The following is a 23,275-nucleotide window of genomic DNA, read 5'->3' on the forward strand; positions in this document are numbered from 1 at the left end:
TTGGTTTTAATAATTATTATTTCTATTATCACTGTCATGCACAGTAGAGAGGATTCAGCATACGGAATTATATGCTACAAATTCTTATTAATATGTGAATGCTAATTAGGCACCCAAAGGTCACTGGAACTCCATCGCAGGTCACCCTGTGGCTAATGCGGCTGAATATGACTACAGTCACTACACGTGCTTTTCCTTTATTGAACACAGAATATGATATGCTCGTAATTTGAACCTTGACCTGGTAGCTGTATATTTTAAATTATTGTAATAATATTATGCAAAGACAAAATGCCTCGCGAAGCCTCAATACTTTTTTTCCAGTAAAGTTCTATTGTTGAGATTTTTATACAATTACATCAATGCATGCTTAGGCGTATCGGAGGAAACCACGGCACACCACCAAAACCCCCCACACGCATACGAGGGGCACCACTCTACATTGCTATACTCTGGGCACCTCTCAGCCCCATGCTTGCAAGTAGTGGATATACTAACTGGTTTACTATAGCTGGAGCCAACTTCTTCGTAGGATGAACGTTAATGGGCTGGAAAAAAATCTCAAAATATATTCGACAACTACAGAGCTTTGGAAATTGTTGGTGCCGGCTCATGCCTGGTTGCCTATCCGCTTGGCTGTGGTTCGTATGTATGTATGTATGTTGTACTTCTTTCCCATGCTAATTGGAGGTGCGGGGGAAGGACAACAACACGAAACACAAAAAGCAGTTCTAAAGAAATTAGATTACAATCTATTTCAGAAAGCCTCAGAAGCGCATCTGGTTGCGAGATGCCCTTTGCATGAAGAACGTGATATAAAACTAAACATTATTACAGACTTTGGCATTGATTGATGTTGGTCTTCATTCCTTTTTAAAGGCAATCTGAATTCACTACAGCCATTCATATCCGATTTGATGCCACTACTACCACCAGTGATTGCTACAGGGACGAACTGAATCCCTGCTACTGCTACCTTCGTGATCGTTTCTGTCTAGAAACGTCTTCTAAATTCCGCCTCGGATTTCTAGAATGCAGTCTACATGGTTGATTGGAGAGATGGGCCTCCACATATAGTCCCTGCCATGGTAATGTAGAGTTAACTACTGCCTCGGGATTTTCAAAGGTTAATGATCAGCACCAAATAGAGTATGCACTTGAGCATTGAGACACTTTGATTTCTGTTTGATGTTGAATAGTTTTGCCAAATCAGAGTTAAAATGTCTCTCTCTCTCTACAAATGAACACGAGGCAAGGATCATTCTAGTTTATCACCCTGAACCAATGGCAGAAATTGTACATTCCTATAGCAGGGGCCAGCACACCCACATGGTTTCTACGCTATCGTAAAAAATCTAATTTTCAGAAGTACCAAACAATAAACCATTCATGTAAAGAAATTCCAGTGCCTCCAGTATCCCCCCCCCCCACTTTTCTTGCACTTAATTTCTGAAAAAGCATGCAGATGTTTTTTTTCAAATAAAACTTATCAAGATGTTCGAACGGACAGATTGCAAACACTGAATACGCATTCATTTTCAGCTACAGTTACAGTGTCAGTACACATAACGACTATTGACACATCGCACCGTGTGGACTTCGAGTAACATGGAATCATTTTTAAACAGTATTATTCCAGTATTTACTTATAAGTTAAATTTATTTCATTAAATGAATTTAATTTATTTTATTTTGTACCTACGTGACTTTACCGAAAGAATCAAAGAGTATGTATTCCTGCAGTCACAAAAACTTCAAATTAGTATTTACTTACTCTACACCTACAGATGTGAACAGTGCAAGAAACAATGCTCCTCCTAAGATAAGTATTGGGTTTACAGAGAATGTACCATCATCTACAGCAAGTGTAACAAGACCTCGAATTATGGAATAGGGTCAAACATTTCCAGCGGGTGAGCCACCAAAGGAATTGCCTTTTCACTGCTTGGGTTCGGGTTTTATCACCAGCCAAGTGGGGCACATGCTGCAAACGACTGCCAGTTTAAATTGTAATTCTTGTCATTTTATAACAGTGCCACACACACACACACAGACAAAGATCCCCCGTATAGCCTTAACAAACTGTTGGAGCAAGTGCTGTTAGCGAGCACCTATGAAGGCCGGCACAGAACACGAGGGAGTGGGTGGCCAGCACCACGCTCGACTGCCTTTGTCTCCCGAGTGGCGATGTTTACACACCGCACAAGATACTCATTTGAGGCTGAGTCGATCTAGGGGAGGCCCAGGACCGGTTCAGATAATCATCAATGGTGTTGGCCGTGAGTGGGAATCGAACTCGGGTCGCCGGGTTCATAGTGCAGCGCACTAACCGCAACACTACAGCCACACACACGCGTGCATACACACGCACACGCACATAAATGCACACACACAATGCAAATGCCGCAACGATGCGGTGAGATTCTGCTTGGGCAGAAAAGTGAAGGCCAGACCAAAGGAAAAATAGGGCACATGGCAAACACTGATAAGAGCACTCTCCCTTGTGTGAATTTGAGCCTGGCAGTTTGTGTAATTTGCTTTCAATATTTATAATCCAAGCTTTGTGAGTCTGATTGTCCATTTGTCCATTGGGCTCTATGTTACCATTGAGCATGAGGTGTATATCAGCAATTCGTGCACCACCTTCAAAAAACGGGAACCCCACTCTATATGTCAGGGAGGAGTTCCTGGGACATGTTACTTAACTCGAAACTACTTAAAAAGAACTCTAATTTCTCACAGATATTATATTAAAATCAGGGGTTGTGTTCCTAGTCAATATTTATGGATAGGTTTAATTATCAAATGTCATGAAGTGTACAAAAATGCTTACGATTATTGATTAACATAAATTTCAACTAATAATAAATACATATAATTAAATAACACTTACCAGAGATGGTTGAAGAGCTATGCAGATTCTGATCTTCAATCCAGACACTTAAAAGTATTTCCATATTTTTTAGAATTCCACATTTTCTGTAAGAGTTATTTTAGTGCCAGTTAAAGGTGCCACGTTTTGAGCACATTCTAGAAAAAAATTATTCCGCATAAACTTAAATAGTTCTCGCCGAAGCTGTCAATAGGCCAAGATTTATTGCAATATCACCAGCTTGAAAACACTGTAAAACTTCTTATTTACCCTCTAAATGAATACTTTTCCTTTGCGTGTTTTTTTTTTACTTTTACCAGGGGCACTATCATAATTTATAAACCGTAGCACCTTACGCTATATCCACCTAACGCGTGCGCAGTGCCCACACGAAATGGAAGTGGAGCTGCATGGCATAGACATTTTCGACGGTATGCACTACGCTTGTATTACATTGCAAAATAGAGCTGGGCCCAGCCAGCTTACAAGGCGTTTAAGTACCTCGGGGTCTCTTTTGCGAGTAATGGTAAGTTGGAGCGGAAGATCGGCTGGCGGATTGGTGCGGTGTCCACAGTGTTGCGGGCGCTGTACCCTTCCGTGGTAGTGAAGGGCGAGCTGAGTTCTCCAACAAAGCTCTTCGTTTACAGGTCGATCTACGTTCCCACCCTCACCTATGATCATGAGCTTTGGGTAATGACCGAAAGGATGAAATTGTGGGTTCAAGGGGTCGAAATTCGGTTTACTCCACAGGGTTGCCGGGCTCACTCTCCGTGATCGGTTGAAGAGCTCGGTAATCTGGGAGAGCCTCAGAGTTGAGCTGCTGCTCCTCCAGATCGAGATGAGGCAGTTGAGGTGTTTCGGGCACCTGGTAAGGATGCCCCCCAGTAGACTCCCCCTGGAACTCTACCGGGCAGCAGCAGCACGGCCCACTGGGCGAAGACCCCGGGGCCAGCCCAGGACACGCTGGCAATACTATGTCGCTCGGCTGGCCAGAGAACGCCTGGGGATTCCCCAAGATGAGCTAGATAGAGTTTGTCGCCAGGGAAAGGGAAGTCTCGACCGCCGTGCACAACATGTTGCCGCCGCGACCCTTACCAGGGCAAGCGGATTGAGAAACGAACGAACGAACGTTCCAAGTAAAAAAAATAGCGAAAAAAATGCGCGATAACAAAAAAGCATTTGCAAAACATTACACTTAGAAGGAAATATGTTCCCGAATTAATCAGCAACGTATACGTAATTCCTGTACATTCAAAAGAAAATGTTTATGTAGGCTAAGCAAGTGCATATTTTAACTATTCCTTTCCAATGTGGAAATTCCACAAATCTATGTTAGGTGTGAGTATATCCATGGGGGAACAATAACCTACATCCCATAATGCAATGGTACCTATTTTATTGACCCTGCAAGACATGTAATAGAGTGATGAGATGAGCATGTGACCCACGGTCAGGATGTGAATTTGAACCCTTCCAATTTTGAGCCACACACTCACCAGAACGATACCATTGAGAGAGAAATCCAGAGTAACCTTTCTCTGGGGGGTCACTGTAATGTACACAAGGCATACCTATGCATGTACACACAACAACACAAATAATGCAACAAATAATAACCATCATTTGGCACTCGGTGAAGCAATATCACCACAAATATGTGTCATGCTGTGTGCAATTTGAGGCCATGCAGGGTGGCCAATGGCTTGCGTACAGAAAATGTGGTCTTGGGACAGGCGTTTGGCGCAACAGTCCACAGCCCAGTAAACATGGGACGTTGAGCCAATGTTAGTCCAACCAAATGCCAATACTGGCCCAACGTTGCATGTTTTACTGAGAGTGACTGGCAGATGGACCACCTATGCGCCTCACTGTGCGAACTTGCTGCGTTTTATCTACTCGACACACTGCTGTTGTTGTCAGGTTATTTTTGCTACACATCCCAGTGTTGCTGGAGGGCCGTTGGCCGCTGTCCAGTAGCATATTTCGTGAGCTCAATCTATAAAGTCTGATTTTAACGCCGCTGGTAACTCGTCCACTAAGGTCTCAGGACGTTCTGTTTTGCATCTGCCAATGTCTTCTCTCGCCTGTGCTGTATTTGTTTTATCATCATAATAATAATTACGTCACGTACATCCATTGCAAATCGAAGATCAGAATGATGAAGAAGGTTTAGTCTGATTAGTGATTCATTGGTAGCTGATCTGTAAGCAGCATCACAGTCGTACAAAAATGGGTAGAATGATAGCTTCAAAAATTTTCAGGTGCAATCGAATGGGAAAACAATGTTTGTTTCCGTATGAAAAAAAACACCTTGTATTTCATGAGATTTTATTTGAGATGTGATCAATATGAGGTTGGAATGTAATTTTTGAATCAATTTGAAGCACTCCATTTGTTCAATGATGTTGTTTCTGATATTCGTAGTTGGTGAAGGGAATGAAACTGGAATATTGTTCGAAGAAAAGAGAAAGATTTCGTTTTTTGGGGGATTTAGAAGCAATTTCAGTGATGGCAATTCATACTGAATTAAGTCGAAAAATCATGTTGGAGATTCTGTTTGACTTCATATGGAAATTTACCCGATACTAGCATGACAATGTCATCAGCAAATAAATTTAATTCTGAGTGATTTAAGTTTAATCCAAAGTTGTTGAGATATCAGGAGAACAGAATTTGACCCAGCATAGAACCCTGTGGACGAGATGTAATCACTATGTACCTTTTGAGAACAGTCTGAAAGGTAACTGCTAAATCATTTTATTTTACTGTCTAAAAACTGAAAATGTTACTTGACCCAAGTCTAGTGAGTAGAATTACATGGTCAACAGGATCAAAGGCTTTTGACAAGTAGAGGAATAATGCACAGGAGTAGTGAACTTTATCCAGGTTACTGAACAGGAAAAGTAATACATCCATCATTGCTGCTGTGGTGCAGTAATCCCCTCAAACAGTTATCGTCTCAAATAGCCGACTGTTTACTGTGCAGGAGATTGTGGCTTTTTCGGTAGCAGTTTATTCGTGATTGAAGTATTTTTGGAATATTTTAGCAACCGGTGAAAGAATAGAGATCCGCCTATAATTACAAAGTTTTCTGTGCAGACATTTTTATATATGGCTCAGGGAAAATTGAGAAATCTTGAGAAATCACATGGCATTGATCTTGACTTTAAATACTGTGTCACCACAGTATGAACAGGACAAACCAACCACAAGCGCACACACACACGAAGACACCGACATAGTCTTCTTGGTTCTTTCGGTAAAGTCATGTAGAAGGGAAGTAATAAAATAATAAAAATAAAACATAATAAAATAATTCTCACGACGTTTCGGCCACAACGCAAGCAGCCGTCCTCCTGAGGATGGCTGCTTACTCCCTTCTACGTGACTTTACCGAAAGAACCAAGAAGATGAATCCCTGTAGTCACGAAAGCTTTCAATCGAAATTTACACCGACATAGCTCAAGATGCATACCTTTGCAGACGGCCAGGCTGCCACTCCATCTCCCCTCTTTAGTGCACAAGCGGTGGTTTGGAGTAGACGGGTCCAGTGTGTAGCCAGGATGACACTGATAGCTCACGTTGTGGCCAAACGTGAAGTCAACACCGATCCTTATCGCGCTGGCAGGTGTGCCGGGGTCACCGCAGCTCACCACTAAAAGCACAGATAGCAAATTCGGAGATAAATTAATCAGGGCCCATGTCAAGAGCTCATTAGAGTGGCCCACCATCTGGCTGTAGCTCATCACCTTGGATACCAACCTCTGGGTGCCACTCCAAAGTCCGTCTCTCTCCTCCTTCCACTCATCACAGCCGATTTTACGATCACATCTACGACGCCCTCATGACATGCATCATTCGGAATTTGCCAGTTGTTTCACCCACCCTACCACGATCTCTGCAGCATTCTCCACATGCAACTGGATTCGAGAGACAGATTACATTGGTCATGGTCAACCCATGGTCAACCCACTGCTGGATGAAGGCCTCCCCTGGCCGCCGCCACTTCTCAATGTACTCATCCACCTGGCATTGCGCAGCAAAGAACTAAATACATAAAAACAACAAACACTTTTCTAACTGAAAGTGGGGCACTAGTAATACACTATTACTCCAAGTGATGTATTATATTAAGGTAGAATAATTGAAAAAACTATAATCAAGCATGGAAGTCAGTTAAGTTATAAATGACCCGCATTAAGAATGGTCCCCACCTAATGATAAATTACTTTAATATAATGGGCATTTAAATGCAATTCTAACACTGTTCATGCTGACTCTTGACCAACCATGATGTATTTATACACTATCGATATGTATAGAAATATTGTGTGTATATCTTCTTGGTTCTTTCGGTAAAGACACGTAGAAGGGAAATAATAAAATAATCAAAATAAAACATGATAAAATAATTCTCACGACGTTTTGGCCACAACGCAAGCAGCCGTCCTCAGGTGAAGACTATACACCAATACAGTATATAATTTAATGTTGGGTTTGTCTATGGCAGCATATAGTACGGGGTAGACCCGTGTGATGTAAGAGGAAAAAGTTTAGCTGGAAGCATATTATATTTTTTGCGACATAGAATTGTAATGTATTACTTACTGTTAGTAGCTCAGCTTATTGGAGAGTATATTTAGTATACTGATGATACTATGTAGTTTATACTTTTTTACGTGGTTGTTTAGTTACTGCAGCTACATACTACTAACATTCCTTCCCTTTATTAATGCTACCCCTATCCCCTCCTTTGATGCTGCTAATCCTGCATAATTCACGGGCATAATATGACTTTGAAAACCCCCCGCCCACCTTCTACGCATTTCACAAGTAGTACTAATCACATACCTGCATTTCCCATAAATATGCTAAATTCCTCTTGATATGCAAATTATTTTGTCAAGGCGCCCTTCCCCCCTTCCAACCCAGCTTAAATATATGCTCCAAGCGTGGTGATGTTTCATTCAGACGCTGTCTACCCGACAGACCTGGTCTTCACGTGAGGACGGCTGCTTGCGTTGTGGCCGAAACGTCGTGAGAATTATTTTATTATGTTTTATTTTTATTATTTTATTACTTCCCTTCTACGTGACTTTACCGAAAGAACAAAGAAAATTAATCTCTGCAGTCACGAAAGCTTTAAATCGAAATTGTGTGTATACTTTTTTTTTCATTTTAAGTATATTTTTAATGCTTAGGGGCTGGTTTTCTATTCAATATAAACATTATTATCATTGGCATACATGATCTACCAAATGATGGATGAAGGCCTCCCACCTTAAGCGGTCACCATCTCTCACAGAGTCTCGCATTGCAACAATTCATGCAGCTCTGGCACACGAGCTAATTCAATAACTCCATCTTTGCTGTGGAGCAGGTATACTCCTTTGGCTACCACTCCATCGACTCACAATTCTCAGCAGTCAATGCGATGTGTCTAACTTGTATATGTCCTCTACTGGGGGAGATGTTAACTACCTTGCCTCGTATACAGGAGGTCGTGGGTTTGATCCCGACCCCGACGCCTGCATATTTGGAATTTGCACGTTCTCCCCGTAGTCGCGTGGGTTTTTCTAGGGTTCCTTTTTTGTTTCCTTCACGTTTAGAAACATGCGTTTACAGTATTTGGCTCCTATAAATTTCAACACGATAAGCCACTTTGTTGAGCTATCATTTGTGACCAGGTCACTTCTGAATAAGTATAACCCGTAAAAACAAAGTTTTTCACTATAAATCCTTTATATGCATGGCAGCGAACTTAATATAAAGGATTTTAAAAATATATTCGCCTCTGGAGGACGCAGGGATCGATCCCGCGACCTTTGGCATGGGAAGCGAGGGCGCTACCAACTGCGCTACTCCGCCACGGCCTGTGGAGGGGTTACGCTCTTGGCTCTTACACTCTGACGTTCAGCCAAAGCCATGAATTAGTTCTATTTGAATATATGTAAAATAAATTTTTTTGCCTAAAAAGTGTAACATTTTGGGAATTTTTTTTTCACGAACAATAATTGTCTGGCACAACGAGTCTGTGTGGAAAATGTCAGCTCGATTGGATCACGGGAAGTGGGTTAAAAAAACGACCGAAAGATTTGCACGGGCCTAAGCAAGCAAGCAAGCACGCGAACTTAATATAAAGGATTTAAAAAGAGCAATATCGCTCATTGGGCTTAACGTGGTACATTTAAAAATAGTTTAGTTTTAAGTATTACTCCATGCATTTAGCTTCCTCAGTGCAATTCCATCCACGCTTCTGGCGCAAGTTTCAGCTTTTCTTCTATATTCTCCGTCGATGTCCATGTTCCAGATCCATATGACATGGCAGGTAATTTGCACTTGTTAAATATCAGCTAATAGAACAGTGTACAAAAGGTAATCTATATTAAAATTTGCATGTGTTTTCAAGGCTCCACAATCGAAAGGGCAGTCTGTAACGACAAGTCAATCCAGGTGTATTTTTATCTGCCCTTGCCATTCACTGAAACGTTCGCCGAAGATATATACTTCTGTTATGAGGCAGGCAGTGTGTTTAATGATGCAGGTGGTGAGTATTTTGTTGTTGATGTCTCAAGTTTGTTGTTGATGTATCTTTCCCCCCATTGTGCCATCAGTGTCATCGTCATGAGACAAAGCATCCAATAGTATCTCTCACACAGCCGTGCAACCCGATGGAAAATAAGAATAGATGTTACCCTCTCTGGCAATAATACAGGTGTTAAGATGTTCAAACACCCAACAGATACTTTCGCAGCAGAGACAGCCTTCTTCATGGACTAGTCTCACCGGTGTCAGACCAGAGAATGCCAAAGGGTGAACACTACAAAGACAATTCCACACGTATCAGAGCATTTATAGCTCGGGGTGAGCAACCATATCATCAGTGTAACCGTTCATGGTACAGAATGGCTCACCGAAGTTATATATCACAGAACTAACCCTGTGATCCCTTCAAGTTACTGCTGTTCGACACACCCCTTTCCCACTCCACTCTTCATATGAGAGCAACATTCATCGCATACAATTAAACCCGACATTCCAACTCTCAGAGCCTAGAATGCGTTCAACTAGTTAAGTGCGAGACATTTTTATGTTACGGTGCTTTGTGGAGTCATTGGTGACTGGGTTGAGACTCAAGAACGGCGGTTTAATCGCAGGCAGCAGCCTGGGTTCAAACCGATGATCTCAGCGGTGCCAGCCCATCCCTCTGAAACTCGGGAGCCAATGAACCATTGCAGTACACCGTTGACCTGTGGTTTTTCTCACCGATGCAGCTGGGCAGGACGCCGGTCCAGGTCCCGTTGAAGGTACAGGTGCGAGTGCGTGTTCCCAGCAGCTGGTGACCCTCCCGGCAGGCGTACGACACGGAGGCGCCGAACTGGGTGCTCCCAACTGCCTGCACGATGGCTCCGTTTTGGGGCACGCCGGGGTTCCTACAGGACACGGCTGGGAGCCCGCGGAAAAGGGTGACACACACAACAAAGACAATGATTGATCCCCCCGTATAGCCCTATACAGACTGTTGGGGCAAGTGCTGCTAGCGAGTTGGCATCTATGAAAGCTGCCACTGGTACACGTGGGGGTGTGTGGCCAGCACCATGCCCTTTGTCTCCCCAGTGCCAGTGTTTTATACACACTGCACCATGTACTCATGTAAGGCTGAGTCGACCTAAGGGAGGCCCAGGATCCGATGCCAATATTCGTCACTGCTATTTGGTTGTGAACGGGAGTTGAAACCGGATTGGTAAGGCGGCGCGCTAACCACTGCACTACGGCTCCCCACATACACAACACACTCACATGCCACTTGATACCGGGTGAGACACATTGAACTGAGAAGCTCTTTTTCAATGGCGACATGGCCAAAGTGGCTGATACTGCAGCAGGCAAGTCAACTGGGAAGGGAGGGTTTACAGAGGCTGTATTGAACTAAGTAGGGAATGTTTTTAAACATGATTAATATTTAATAGTAATAAAAATTATAAACAATCAGAACTGCGTACCGTGGAAATCTAGTAAGCAATGTCACAATAATGGTATTCATGACACTCGTGACAGGAACTCGCATATGGCATTGATAACACCGTCCCCAGTTTAGCCTCACGTGGTAGATAAGGCGCAGCCCTACAAGTGCTTGCTCACACCACTTTTGGCAGAAGGGCCTCCACTGGGGCAAGTTCTAGAGAGCCCCTTATATGGTATTTGGCCTACTGTTCCATGCTGACCAAACATTCGAAGAGGCGGGATTACCCACTTAACTCGTGCTTTAATCATTCATGCCCAGCCGTGATGGAACCTATCAGCAGATATCCCCATTTGGCAGTCGGATCCCAGCCACATAACGTTGATATATGTTTTGGGGTTAGGCCATGTGGTAGTTTTTAAGCTAAAATTACTGTAATGAACCCTCCACCACCTCACAAGATTTTCACTTTCACAAATATATTATTTATACATGGCCAATGTTTTAATTAAAATCTGACGGATAAAGTTCCTCATTGCCGGCGGCCTAAGGCTTTTCATGGCCAAAGTTGACGTCAACATATGGCGAAGTTTCACTCAAACCGCTGAGCTTCGACAGGTGGCGAGCTTGGAAACTCACGCACAACTTCCAAAATACGAATCGTTGCATTGGCTGTGAAAAATCTACGTTTCAGGTCAACATTAAGGTATTTTTTTTTTTTACCAGGTAAGGCCCCTGAGCTATATAGCTCTTTTTCAGAAGCGACCTGGCCACAAATTATAGCTAAATATGGAGGGAAAAACCGAAGGACCCGGAGAAATATTGACGCGACGACGGGAAAAACATGCAAACTCCAAATATACAGGCGTCAGGGTTGGGATCGAATCCGCGACCTCCTGCATTCCAGGCGAGGTATTTAACATCTCGCCATTGTGACGATCTTTACCTTTGCACTCAGGCTGGAATCCAGTCCAGCTTCCATTGGCCAGGCAGATGCGCTGCTCTGGTCCCTTGAGCAGGTAACCCTCCTCGCAGGTGAAGCGCAGGACGCTCTTGGCCTTGAACTCGGCCCCGTACCTCGAGCCGTGGACAGGAATGCCCGGGTCTCCGCAGAATCCAGGGCTCGTGCCTTCCGCACTGCAACGCACCAGCAGGCGGTCACTCTCTGAAACCATCGCCAACCTCGCACAAAGGTCAACGTTCAAAAGCAAAGTTGTCTGCACGCTCAAGGCAGTTCAAGGCGGTGCGCGTCTCGCCTGGTGAAGAGAGAGGTTGCGCAGTAGGTTAAGCGAGCTGCGCTACAAACCCAGCAACACGAGTTCGATTGCCGCTCATGACCAACAACAGTTATGATTATCTGAAACGGTCCTGGGGCTCTCTCAGGTCGACTCGGCCTCAAATGAGTACCTGGTGTGGTGTGCAAAATTATCACTGGGGGAGACAAAGGCGGCCGGGCGTGGTGCTGGCCACCCAACCCCTCGTGTGCTGTGCCGGCTTTCATAGCTGCTACTCGCGAACAGCACTTGCCCAAATAGTATGTTCAGGCTATACGGGGATCTTTGTCTTATGTCCCACGTAGTGGCCCTGAGTCTGTGGGGGAAAATTGCAAATTCTCAAGACGGGGCTAAGTCTATCCATAGTCAACATTTTTTTACTTGCCACAAAATGGTACTCTGTGATTTATCAACCCAGAGTGATGATGGGCTGAGTTAAGTGTCAAACAGAAATATTTAATATACATTGCCATACAAGCCACGTAAAAGTCGACAGTAAAGTGAAAAGTAAAATGTTCTCAATGGAGCAAGAGAGCAATTTTCCATTTCCGTTGGGTGGCCCTTATGAAGTGGTGAAATGTCTACACTCGTATAACCATAAGCCAAGCAATGCTAACCTTTCTCAAAGTTAAATATTCATTTCATAAACTCTGCAGGGATGGCGAGTGACTGACAGAGACGCCCAGCTGAGATATCACTCTGGACTCTGATGTTCGAATTAAATGCGTGAACTTGGAATTGCACTCAGGGACGGAGAGAGGTTGCACGTGGATCGGAAAACAAGTTCGTAAATATATTTATCTGCCTGAGGATGCCTCCAACGTGGGAGGCGATACGCCACAAAGGAGAAAGGAGCAGTGCTCGTCACGGCTATCCTGAAAGAGCAGCTTTTAAGAGAATTTCCCAATATATTGACCGTAAATAAAATTAACCCTTTTCCATTCCAAGAAATCTGCAAGTTGCAGGGTAGGTCCCGTTCACCACTAAATTGCATTGAGAGGCGTAACGCCGTTGTTGTTAAAGACATTGTACTCACCGCAGAGAACCGTAGCGACACGACCGCACTCTATAATAGTTGGTGCCAAACTGTGCCACATTCCCTCCCGCACGGCCTTGTGGGAGCCTCAGTACCGAGAAAGTTATTTTATTTTTTATGATGAAGTACACGTACGTCGTTCTAATGAACGTACCTCATCAGCATGTAAAAAGGTTAAGTGGTCTTGGGCAGGACAACATCGCTTAGAGAGACGATGTATTGTGGTCGAGACTAATAATGGCGTGGCAGCCAAAGTAGAGTTACACATCCCAGAGGCCATAAGGACATGGAGCGATGAAATCAGCTTATGCATAAGACCTAGATAAACTGTTGTATCGCAACATGATTTAAACTCATTAACAATCATTTGTGGATCATGAGTAGTTCCCTAGCTAGCATTTGGCAAGTACCGAGCCCTTGTTTTGGCTTTGAAAGAGGGGGCCCAACTGTTTCAGCGGCGATCGCTTTCCATTTGACATCGCCGTCAACCTCCACTCGCGCGGTTATAAAATGCTCCGGAGATTCACGCTCGGCAAGTTCCTTGAAAAAGGTTTCTATTTGGTGTTTGAACATTTTAACACCTGTTTCTATTGCCAGAACGGGTACAACCCATTGTTATGTTTTCATAAGTTCCGCAGTGTTTAACGTAAACGCACGTTTGCTACTCACCGTTATAATGCTGTGCATCGTAACGTCAAGGCACGTGGCCGTGTAAAAAAAAATGCCACTGCATTCTGTTTATTTTTTTGTGCCGGGGCTTGGCCGTTACATTTATGCTCCTTCAAACATGACTGCAGCTCAAGGCTGGGATTTAAGAATTTAAACGTGTTTTAGGCAAAAGGAATGCCAATTGGCAGACAATTGCAACTGTGACAGGGACTTTAATGAGCTCTGCATGTTAGGCAGTTACAACTTTGAGCGACAAGCAAAAGCTTGCATGCAGATTTAAAATGAAAGGCTGTTTCGACGTCTTAAAATAAAAGCACAATTGCAGGATTCTCAACACACGTGTTCAAGGGCAACGCTCTTAAGATGTCCACTAATTGTTAAAGCTTTCGTGACTGCAGGAACACATATTCTTTGGGTCTTTCGATAAAGTCAAGTAGATAGGTTCAAAGAAAGTAATAAAATAACAAAAAAACTGCGATGTTTCGATCGCAACACAAGCGTTTGCAAATGTTGGAAACGAAACAACCGCTTATGTTGCGATCGAAACGTCGTGCTTTTTTGTTATTTTATTACTTTCTTTGAACCTATCTACGTGAATTTACCGAAAGGCCCAAAAAATATTGAGGAAAACTTCACCGAGTTTCAAGACGTTTTCACGAGGGTCGAAATGTTGGAATGTTTCGTAAATGAGCTATTGAATGATGTGCATGAGAGGTAACCGTGTTAATCATAACCAAAGCGTGGGGTGATACATTGGCTGCATACACAAAAAGACAACTGGATTTATATTTCTGCCATTTAGCATTAAACATAACACAATTACCGCGACCACAAAAGTTTGTTTTCTTCTTCAATAGCTTTCGCCTTTAGAATGCGAGAAATCTCACAATATTCACTGACCCACAACGCTGAGGTCACACTATGCCCTTATCTCAGAACACGATGTTCACGTTACGGCAATATTTGAAAAACAGATGAAGTGGTTATCGTGGTGCTTATATTGTATGATATATCTTAGTATCGCCATACTATGGCAACCCTACTAAGTAGAAAGTAGATAAATGAATAGTGTATTGCCATTACTATTTAATCACATTTCATATTTGATTTTTAATCATTATGTCAATCTCCTGTATGCCAAAGCTTTATTTAATATTATTGCACGACTTAATTACATGTCATAAATGTAAATTGGACTCCTGACTACTTCATTTGTACACCAACTGATGAATTGGATTTTCTATTGACCCAGCGTCATCTTCACCAGTGAACCCTTTACAAACAGCGTGCACTTGCACATACGGCCAAACAACATGTGAATAAAAGCGCCTACTGTGTGGGAAGCTGCTTGCCGGGCCATAGGTTCACGGGCAATTGGAAGCCATTATTTATACGAGACCATTCGTTCTGAATAACAAGAGTGCACTTACACAAATGTTAGTGTGTGAGTTGTGCGTGTGTCATTGTGGGGAGCGGTTGTGTAACGATTGGCGCGCTGCGCTACGAGCCCCGCGACCTGAGTTAGATTCCTGCTCATGAGCAACACCAGCCACGATTATCTAAATCGGTCCAGGGCCTCCCCTAGGTCGACTCATCCTCAAATGAGTACTTGGTGCGTGGTGTGTAAACATCGCCACTGCAGAGACAAAGTCGGCCGGCAGTGGTGCTGGCCACCCACCCCCTAGTGTGATGTGCCAGTCTTTCAGAAGTGCTCGCTAACAGCACTTGCCCCAACAGTCTGTTCAGGCTATAGGGGGATGTTTGTATTTGTTATTGTGGAGAGGGGTGACAGTGGTTAATGCATAGTGGAGTAAGGAACACAACTTACATTTGATTCCTGGTCACTGATAACATCATTCATATAAGAACTTGGCCTGGGGCCTCCCTTAGGCGACTCAACGTTAAATGAGTACCAGATGTAGTAAACTGTGTACATTTTATACATTTATTTATTATATTTATTTATTATATTTATTTATTATATTTCTGTACTGTGAGAGATTGCCGAGGATTGCAGAGGCCTCAATTCAGCAATGCATTAACCATGGCTGATGAAGACAATGACAATGATGGTGATGAATTTTTAAATAACCACAGAATGCCACATCCTCCCAGGCAAAGCTTAATTACCATGTACACAGTTTTCAAACCAGAGTTGTATTTTTATATTTGCGGAAGCTTTTACAGAAAATAGCGAATTATATTTTAGCTTTGTCCGGCTTTGAGTGGTATTACTGTGTCCACAGCTGTCCTGTGCCTTCCTTCAGTTTACTCACCCGTAAATGTGCACAAGCACACTTAAGAATAACAACTCAACACTGCCGTGTTGGCGGTAACACTGCCTTGAAATGAAAAATATACATGAGAGAACGTGTTGGCCAATGGTCCTTAATTACGGCACATAAATAATGTGTTTTATGTGCAATTAAGGATGTCTATTGCCCAATACGTCATCTGTTATATACATATATGTTTCATTTTAAGCCCACAGTCTTATTGATGAATGTGTTTGGTTTTTTTAAATTGTGCCTGGTTTGTGATGTGAACATCACCGCTGGGCATACGGAAACAAACGGGGGATTGGTTAGTTTAACATGTAGGCTTTCGCACACCATCACACACATTAGGATTGCCACTGTGTCAATTCTTTCCCAGGACATTAAAATTTTAGTTTCTTTTTGTCAGTTGCTTTTGAGTAATACACCAGTTTAACACGTAGGATTTCGCGACCAATATCATCCATAATAGTTTTTTGGGGGGGTTAGATCACGTAAATATAAATGTGTTGTTAAACCTGCCACCACCCGACACAACTAAAGAGTAAGGTTTGGCATGTAAACAGAACGTGCCAATTCGTTACTAGTACAGCACACCGGTGTGTTGGAGAGCAATGGGTGCTCGCGAACAGCACTTGCCAGAACAGTCCGTTGAGACTAATGCAGGGAATCTTCTTTGTATTTTGCATGAGTGCACGTGTTACTGAACTTCATGAGCTATTCATGTGGAGTGGAGTGGGGGGGCGGAGGGGGGAGTCATTAACGTGTGAATGAAAGCACCAAAACACGCACGCAGCTTTGGGTCCATCCATGCGTACGGATGCACTCCCCGTACATTATCCCCAATGTTATGAGCTGACAATTTTGACTTTGAAAGCGTGCTCTGTATTATCGCTGGCCTTGTAATTTAATGAGCCCTAAGAACACAGCAATTCGCCGTTTCAAGGCTGGTCGCAAGCATTCATGCACGCCACCGACCAAGTTGACAAGCTGCTTTGAGAGACGCAACAATGAGAGGGTGGTTTCAGATTTGCGGTGCCACCGCTGAACGTGATGTGGCAGAACTAAAGTTTGCATTGTGATTGAGCTCCGTTGTCAAAGGGAAGGTCATGAGTGTTTGTTTCATTTGTCCTTGCAGTGCGGGTTTATACATGCGGTTTTGGGGTATGGACTTTAAAAAAAAAATCCCAACAAAGTATGCGCATTTCAAGTGCTCGGTTGCGCCTGTGGGAATAAGATCAATGGGCGAGTGAAACGCTCAGGTTGGACCCTGGGCCTGCGCTCAGGGGAAGGGGGCTTTGTGTGCTGCAAGGTCGATGGTCTCGGTACAGTCACCGATGGCTATGATGCATTTAAGTTGTAGTGAATAACAACAATAACAAAAGACAACTGGCAAGTGCGTATAACCTGGCTGGATACATAATCACTCGGTCAACGTCAGCGGTTCTTTGTTCTCGGCACACTGTGAAGCTTTCGGCCATGGTGTAAATTCCACGTTTTCTTTTGAAGTGCCATTTTTAGATGTTAGATATCACCGTTGGCTTGTGCATTTCATTGACTTTTGAGGGATGATGAGATGTCAACTCTCAATTGAGATATAAGGCAATAGTGGACATTCCACATTACTATGACAGGGAACATCTCTATATGAGTTTACATTTAAAATATGTCCAACATAGGACGTCATAAATAATATAACCGTGCATTGCTGTGGCCAGAAAACTTGATTTACAATTACAAGTTGCAAGTTGAATACACAGTAAATATGTATGTTTAATTTAATTCGCACTATACGTAGCCAACCGTGCTAATCGGAGGTGCGGAGAAAGGACACCAAACGAAACACAAAAAGCAGTTCCAAAGAAATGAGTTTTCAATCTAGATTTAAAAGTGCATAGCTCCAGTGGCTTTCTAATATCGGAAGAGTGTTCTAGACAGCCGTGGAGCGAATATGAAAGCGCACGATGCAGCAGACAGTCTTTGTATGATGGCTAGCCAACTCAGCTCATGTCTCCAGGGCAAATAAAATCGGAAACATTTTTTCGGGGTGAATTTAAAATTGTCCTAGGGAGACATTCTGATTGTGCTATTTCCATCACTGCCTTACAGATGCCAATGAGAATGAGTGTTGCCCCATGCTGATTTGAGCGTGATGGCACGACGGCTTTTGAGAAGTGAACAAGTGAAGTGCTCCTGCAAATAAACTTCAAAAGCAACAATACTTTAACACTTAGACTTTCGCAACCAATATAATGATTCCTAATTGTTTTTTTGGGTCAGGCTGGAGGACATTTTCCCAAGTCCGGCAACTGCTCGATGATACTGCATGTAACTACCAGATAAATGTCCACACCCGATTGTAAAATGTATGTGGATTGATCTCCAACACATTTATGTGCTGAAGCAGTAATAAATTGCCACGCTTATTTATCTTATACCTTTTTAACCCTTTCCTGTTCCGAGACGTCTGCATATTGTATGTGTGGGTGGCCTGTTCTCATCTGAATCTCGGAACGTGCAAGCGGCTCAGCCTTAACTTTATTTAGAGAGACGTAGCGTCGCTGTTTGTAAAAGAAATTGTACTCACCGCAGAGAACTGTAACGACATGACCGCACTCTATGATAGCTTGCGCCAAAATATGCCACATGCCCCTCCCGCATGGTCTTGTGGGAACCTCGATACTGATAAAGTTATTTTATTTACATATTTCTTCCGGGTTTGTTTTGATGACATACACGTACCTCATCAGAATGAAATTGGAATGGGAAAGGTTTAATTGGCTGGTCAATTGGAGGAGGATTTCCAACTTACGTTTTACTACAAGACCTGATCCAAAAATAAATTATTAAGCAACAACACTGTCTTAAAGAATCACAACAAAATCAGTTTCCAGCGGTGCTTTTTTCATACTGAAATTCAAACGGTGGAAAAGGTTTCTAACTTAAAACACGCTTAAAACAACACAACAGACTGACGTTGTAAAAGGTCAACAAACAGTGAGCTTGGAGGCGCCGCTGAATGAGAAACACGCGTTTGGAGTATATGACTGCTATAAATTTCCATGTGATAAACCACTTTGTTGAACCATCATTTGTGGTCAGGTCGCTTCTGGAAAAAAGAGCTATGTAGCTCAGTGGGGCTTACTGGTAAAATAAACAAAAGTTTACAAAAAAATTAGTAACACATCGAACCGCAACACCCGTATCCTCCCACCCTCTCCCCCCCCCTCGGGTAGGCCGGAGAGCGTTACCGGAGCAGTGGGGCGGCGATCCGGACCAATCGCCGTCCGCCTGGCAGAGGCGCGTGGGCGAGCCGACGAGACGGTGGGCTCCCGTGCACGCGTAGCTCGCCGTCGCGCCGTACGTGAAGCGTGTCGCGCTCAGCACGGAGAAGGGAGGCGCGCCCGGGTGGCTGCAGTTCATGACTGGCGGGGGTGGGGCAGAAGTGCGGCGACGGTCAACGCGCAATGGAGTTCACGTCCACACGCGTGTGCGTGCGTGCGTGTCAAAAACGTCAAAACGCTCGGACGAGTGCAGAGCAGTGTCCATCACCATTAATTTGTGAATATTTCACATTCTGATGATGGGAAAAAACTCACACTCGTCAACAACGCTGTGTTAAAATATATATTTTTTATAACCGGTGACGTTTTTGTCAATAATAATAATAGTACAATTTGTAACGCGCGCAAATTTGCAGACGTAGTGGCCGCAACTCAGAGGCGCGGAGCCAAGCTCAGAGTCGCTCAAAAGCATGATTGTAGAGGTGAGTTTTTAAGTGTCTCTTGAAGGAGGCGATTGAGGTGATGCTGCGAATGTGCAGAGGGATATCGTTCCAGACTGTTGGGGCTGCCACCGAGAAGCGGCGCGTAGACATGACCATCAATGGCCATTCTTCATAGCACATACAGCAATGATGTGTCATTCATTTGATTGATCCAAGAAGGAGGAAAAAAAATGTTGGCTCACGACTGAAAATCAAACTCACGACCTTCTGTTGTGAATTCGATGCTCCGAGCACAATGCCACAATCGTCTAATTCATGTTGGGCAACATTTTGTCATATGGAACATTTCAAGGCTGGTAATGTTAGAATTGTTCAGGTAATAGCAACACGTTGCCATTATTGTAAACCATAGTGTATGGCCAGTATGTGTTAATGCAGTAGATTGTGGACAATAAATGTGATTGAATAGAAATGTTTCCCCTATCATCTGCAAAAAAAAATGTTTAAGATCCAACAATGGGCCATCTAGATTAATAATATAAGAGGAAAACTCTGGATCAGCTTTGACTTATCTCAGTTTCATCAGCAGGGTGTAGCCTGCAAAAACAAATATTCCTGGGGTTGCCTGTAGTAATGGGCAGCAGCCCTTCATGAACACCTTGGAGCTGTAAGCAACATTCCAACAAAATGATAGTTGAAGGATTTAAATGTATATTTTATATTGCGGTTGAAATATACACTTTCCTCATCAACATATTTAATGACTTATTTTCAACAATTCACCAAGTCAGGAATCAATGAAATTGTATAACGTTGTGAATTGAATGTGTATCTTGGAGCGTTACAGTATTTGACATTTGAACCTTATGGAGGTACCCCGGGGCTCCATAGTTCCCCGGCTCTCGCATCATGTCCGTGATGCAGTAATTTTTAGTCTGTTGATGGTCGGCGATGCGGCCATCGACTCATCTCGACAATCTGTACACGATGCACCACTATGATGCATACGAGCGTTCAGGGTTTCAGCGTTCCTACACCGCGGAGTAGCACTGATTTCGGATTTATTGGTACCCCAGTCGTAGGGTTAAGTACACCCCTGGAAAAAATAGTGCCCCAGAAATAAAATACTTAATTGCCTCGGCCATTTTGTATTATTTGGTAACCCGGGGTACCGCCATAAGGATCATTTGGTCTTGCCATTAACAGGTAACCCCCAGCAGCATTTGTTTAACAAGTCACACCCAGCCGTTGAGAAACAAAGAAGCGAACACTGGTCTAACAGTTCTTCAAATGGAAGGTCCTACTAATTACCGCGAACACTACCAAAAAATCAGCAAACACATACCGTGCCGGTGTCAAAGTAAATTTAAATACAACGCGTGCACTGCATTATCTACAGCCGGAGGGATCAGCGGCGCTTTTAGATGCCACGTCGCGTCGCACTTCCAAGTCACTCACTGATGCACTGTGGCAGTGGCCGGTCCCAGCGACCATTGGGCTGGCAGACGAGGGCCGAGGAGCCCAGGAGCTGGTAGCCCGGCTTGCAGTGGTACAGCACGGACGTGGCGAACATGAAGTTCTCATTCTTGCTTTTCACTTGCCGGAGCGAGTTTTCCACCTGCCCCGGTTCCGTGCAGTTGATGACTGCGTGGCCACGATAGATGGGGAAGGAGAGAGGGGGATGGATGCAGGGAAGGATATGGTAACCCGAGTCAGGGCTCCAACTGGCATTTTAAAACGTGCAAGGTGTTTACTTGTCACGACAGTGCACTGAGTTGCTCCTGAAGTGTGACAGCGTTAAACATTTAAAATGATCCAATTCGTCATATGGCAAATATCGAAACGTCGTACTCTATTATTTAATTTAAAAAAATTATACGTGACTTTACCGAAAGAACCAAAGAGTATGAAATATGTATTCATTTTTCGTGGAAATTAGGGGCAACGGAGAGCGTTCCATTCACGGAACGAAGGACGCAAGTTAAAATTGCAGTTGCAGGTTAATTTACCTCAACATTAATTTTGCTAGTGTTATTATTTTTCTTATTTACCTAGCATAGCACGGACATGGGTAGGCCTCGGCAAGGTAAGGTAAAAGTTAAAAGGTAAAAACAACGAGCCTACCTTTACCCTACCTTTTACCTTACCACAATACAATCACTCTACCCTTACCTTTTACCCTTTAGCAGGTAAGGTAAAAGGTAAGAAGCAACGAGCTTACCTTTACCCTACCTTTTACCCTTACCCTACATAAATTACCCGATTACAGGGTAATTACTAGGGAACTACTACACATGGACAAGGTTTATAACGGTAAATGCTAGGTAGAGCGCTTCATGCATATAGAATACTCTCGATTATTCCAATTTTACACGCTTGTTGTTGTCGTTGTTGTCGTTGTTGTTGTTGTTGTCGTCATTGTCGTTGTTGTTGTTGTTGTTGTTGTCGTTGTTGTCGTTGTTGTTGTTGTCGTTGTTGTCGTTGTTGTTGTTGTCGTCGTCATTGTCGTTGTTGTCGTTGTTGTTGTTGTCGTTGTTGTCGTTGTTGTCGTCATTGTCGTTGTTGTTGTTGTCGTCGTCGTTGTTGTATCCTCAAATCTTGTAACTAAATATTTACCCACTTCCTAATGTGGCATCGACTGCAAACTTAGTATACTTATGTCATACTGATGACAACACTATATTCTATCATAAAATCCTTTTTAATATGTTATGTTTCGGCTTGGGTCTAATTGTCCACGGTCAACTGACGTTGGCTGTCAATCACCACGGCCCCTTACGTTATGGCAAGCCTTGGGACCACTTCCTGGAGTTGTGGAGTTCTGCCATTACTAGTATCATTTCATTAAAGCGTGTGTTTTTTAAAAGTTTTTTTTTATATTACTTATTAAATGGAGGCCACGGACTGCGCCACGGAGCTTCTAGCGGTAAACAAGGTACCGTATTTACCGGGTAATACTTCGCGCTATCTTTACCCTACCGGGTAATTCTTCCGAGCTACCTTTACCCTACCTTTTACCTTACCCCTTGGCATGTCGACACCTTTACCTTTACCCTTTTACCCGGTAAAAAGGGTGATTTACCTTACCTTGCCGAGGCCTAGACATGGGCCCAGACTAAATTACATGCTTTTTGCACCACCTGTTTTGGTAACACTTGAGTCATACTCATAAATCTACATGTCCAATAAAATTGGGCGATGCTACAGAAGCAAACTTGAGAATCTGGAGGATACCCATGCAGAACAGGTTGAGAATATACCAACTGCGCAGAGAATGGCACCCGAGTCGGACATCGAACCTAGGCCACGCTTGCTGCGTGGCACGAGTGGCACCACTCTGCCACCCAAATGGTAAATCAATGTGGCAACAATAGTGAGGATCACCATCCAGCACTTCTGTGTGCAGTAACTTTATCTCGTGACTGAAAATAATTAGTTTACCACGTAGGCTTTCGCGA

General features: G+C 43.4%; 1 protein-coding gene across 2 annotated transcripts in view; it reads right to left on the reverse strand.

Moving 5' to 3' along the window:
- Window positions 1–23,275, reverse strand: part of LOC133353404 (CUB and sushi domain-containing protein 3-like) — a 634,534-nt gene that overhangs the window by 46,415 nt on the left and 564,844 nt on the right. For both annotated transcript variants that reach the window (XM_061569655.1, XM_061569654.1), the window contains exons 55-59: window positions 21,276–21,461; window positions 19,342–19,515; window positions 11,782–11,964; window positions 10,139–10,318; window positions 6,348–6,527 (exon numbers count right to left, since the gene is read on the reverse strand). In XM_061569655.1, coding sequence (XP_061425639.1) covers window positions 6,348–6,527; window positions 10,139–10,318; window positions 11,782–11,964; window positions 19,342–19,515; window positions 21,276–21,461 — 903 coding nt within the window. The remainder of the gene's footprint in view (window positions 1–6,347; window positions 6,528–10,138; window positions 10,319–11,781; window positions 11,965–19,341; window positions 19,516–21,275; window positions 21,462–23,275) is intronic.

The sequence above is a fragment of the Lethenteron reissneri genome, chromosome 43, assembly GCF_015708825.2.
Source record: "Lethenteron reissneri isolate LAM-NWPU_2019-01 chromosome 43, ASM1570882v1, whole genome shotgun sequence".
NCBI lineage: Eukaryota > Metazoa > Chordata > Hyperoartia > Petromyzontiformes > Petromyzontidae > Lethenteron > Lethenteron reissneri.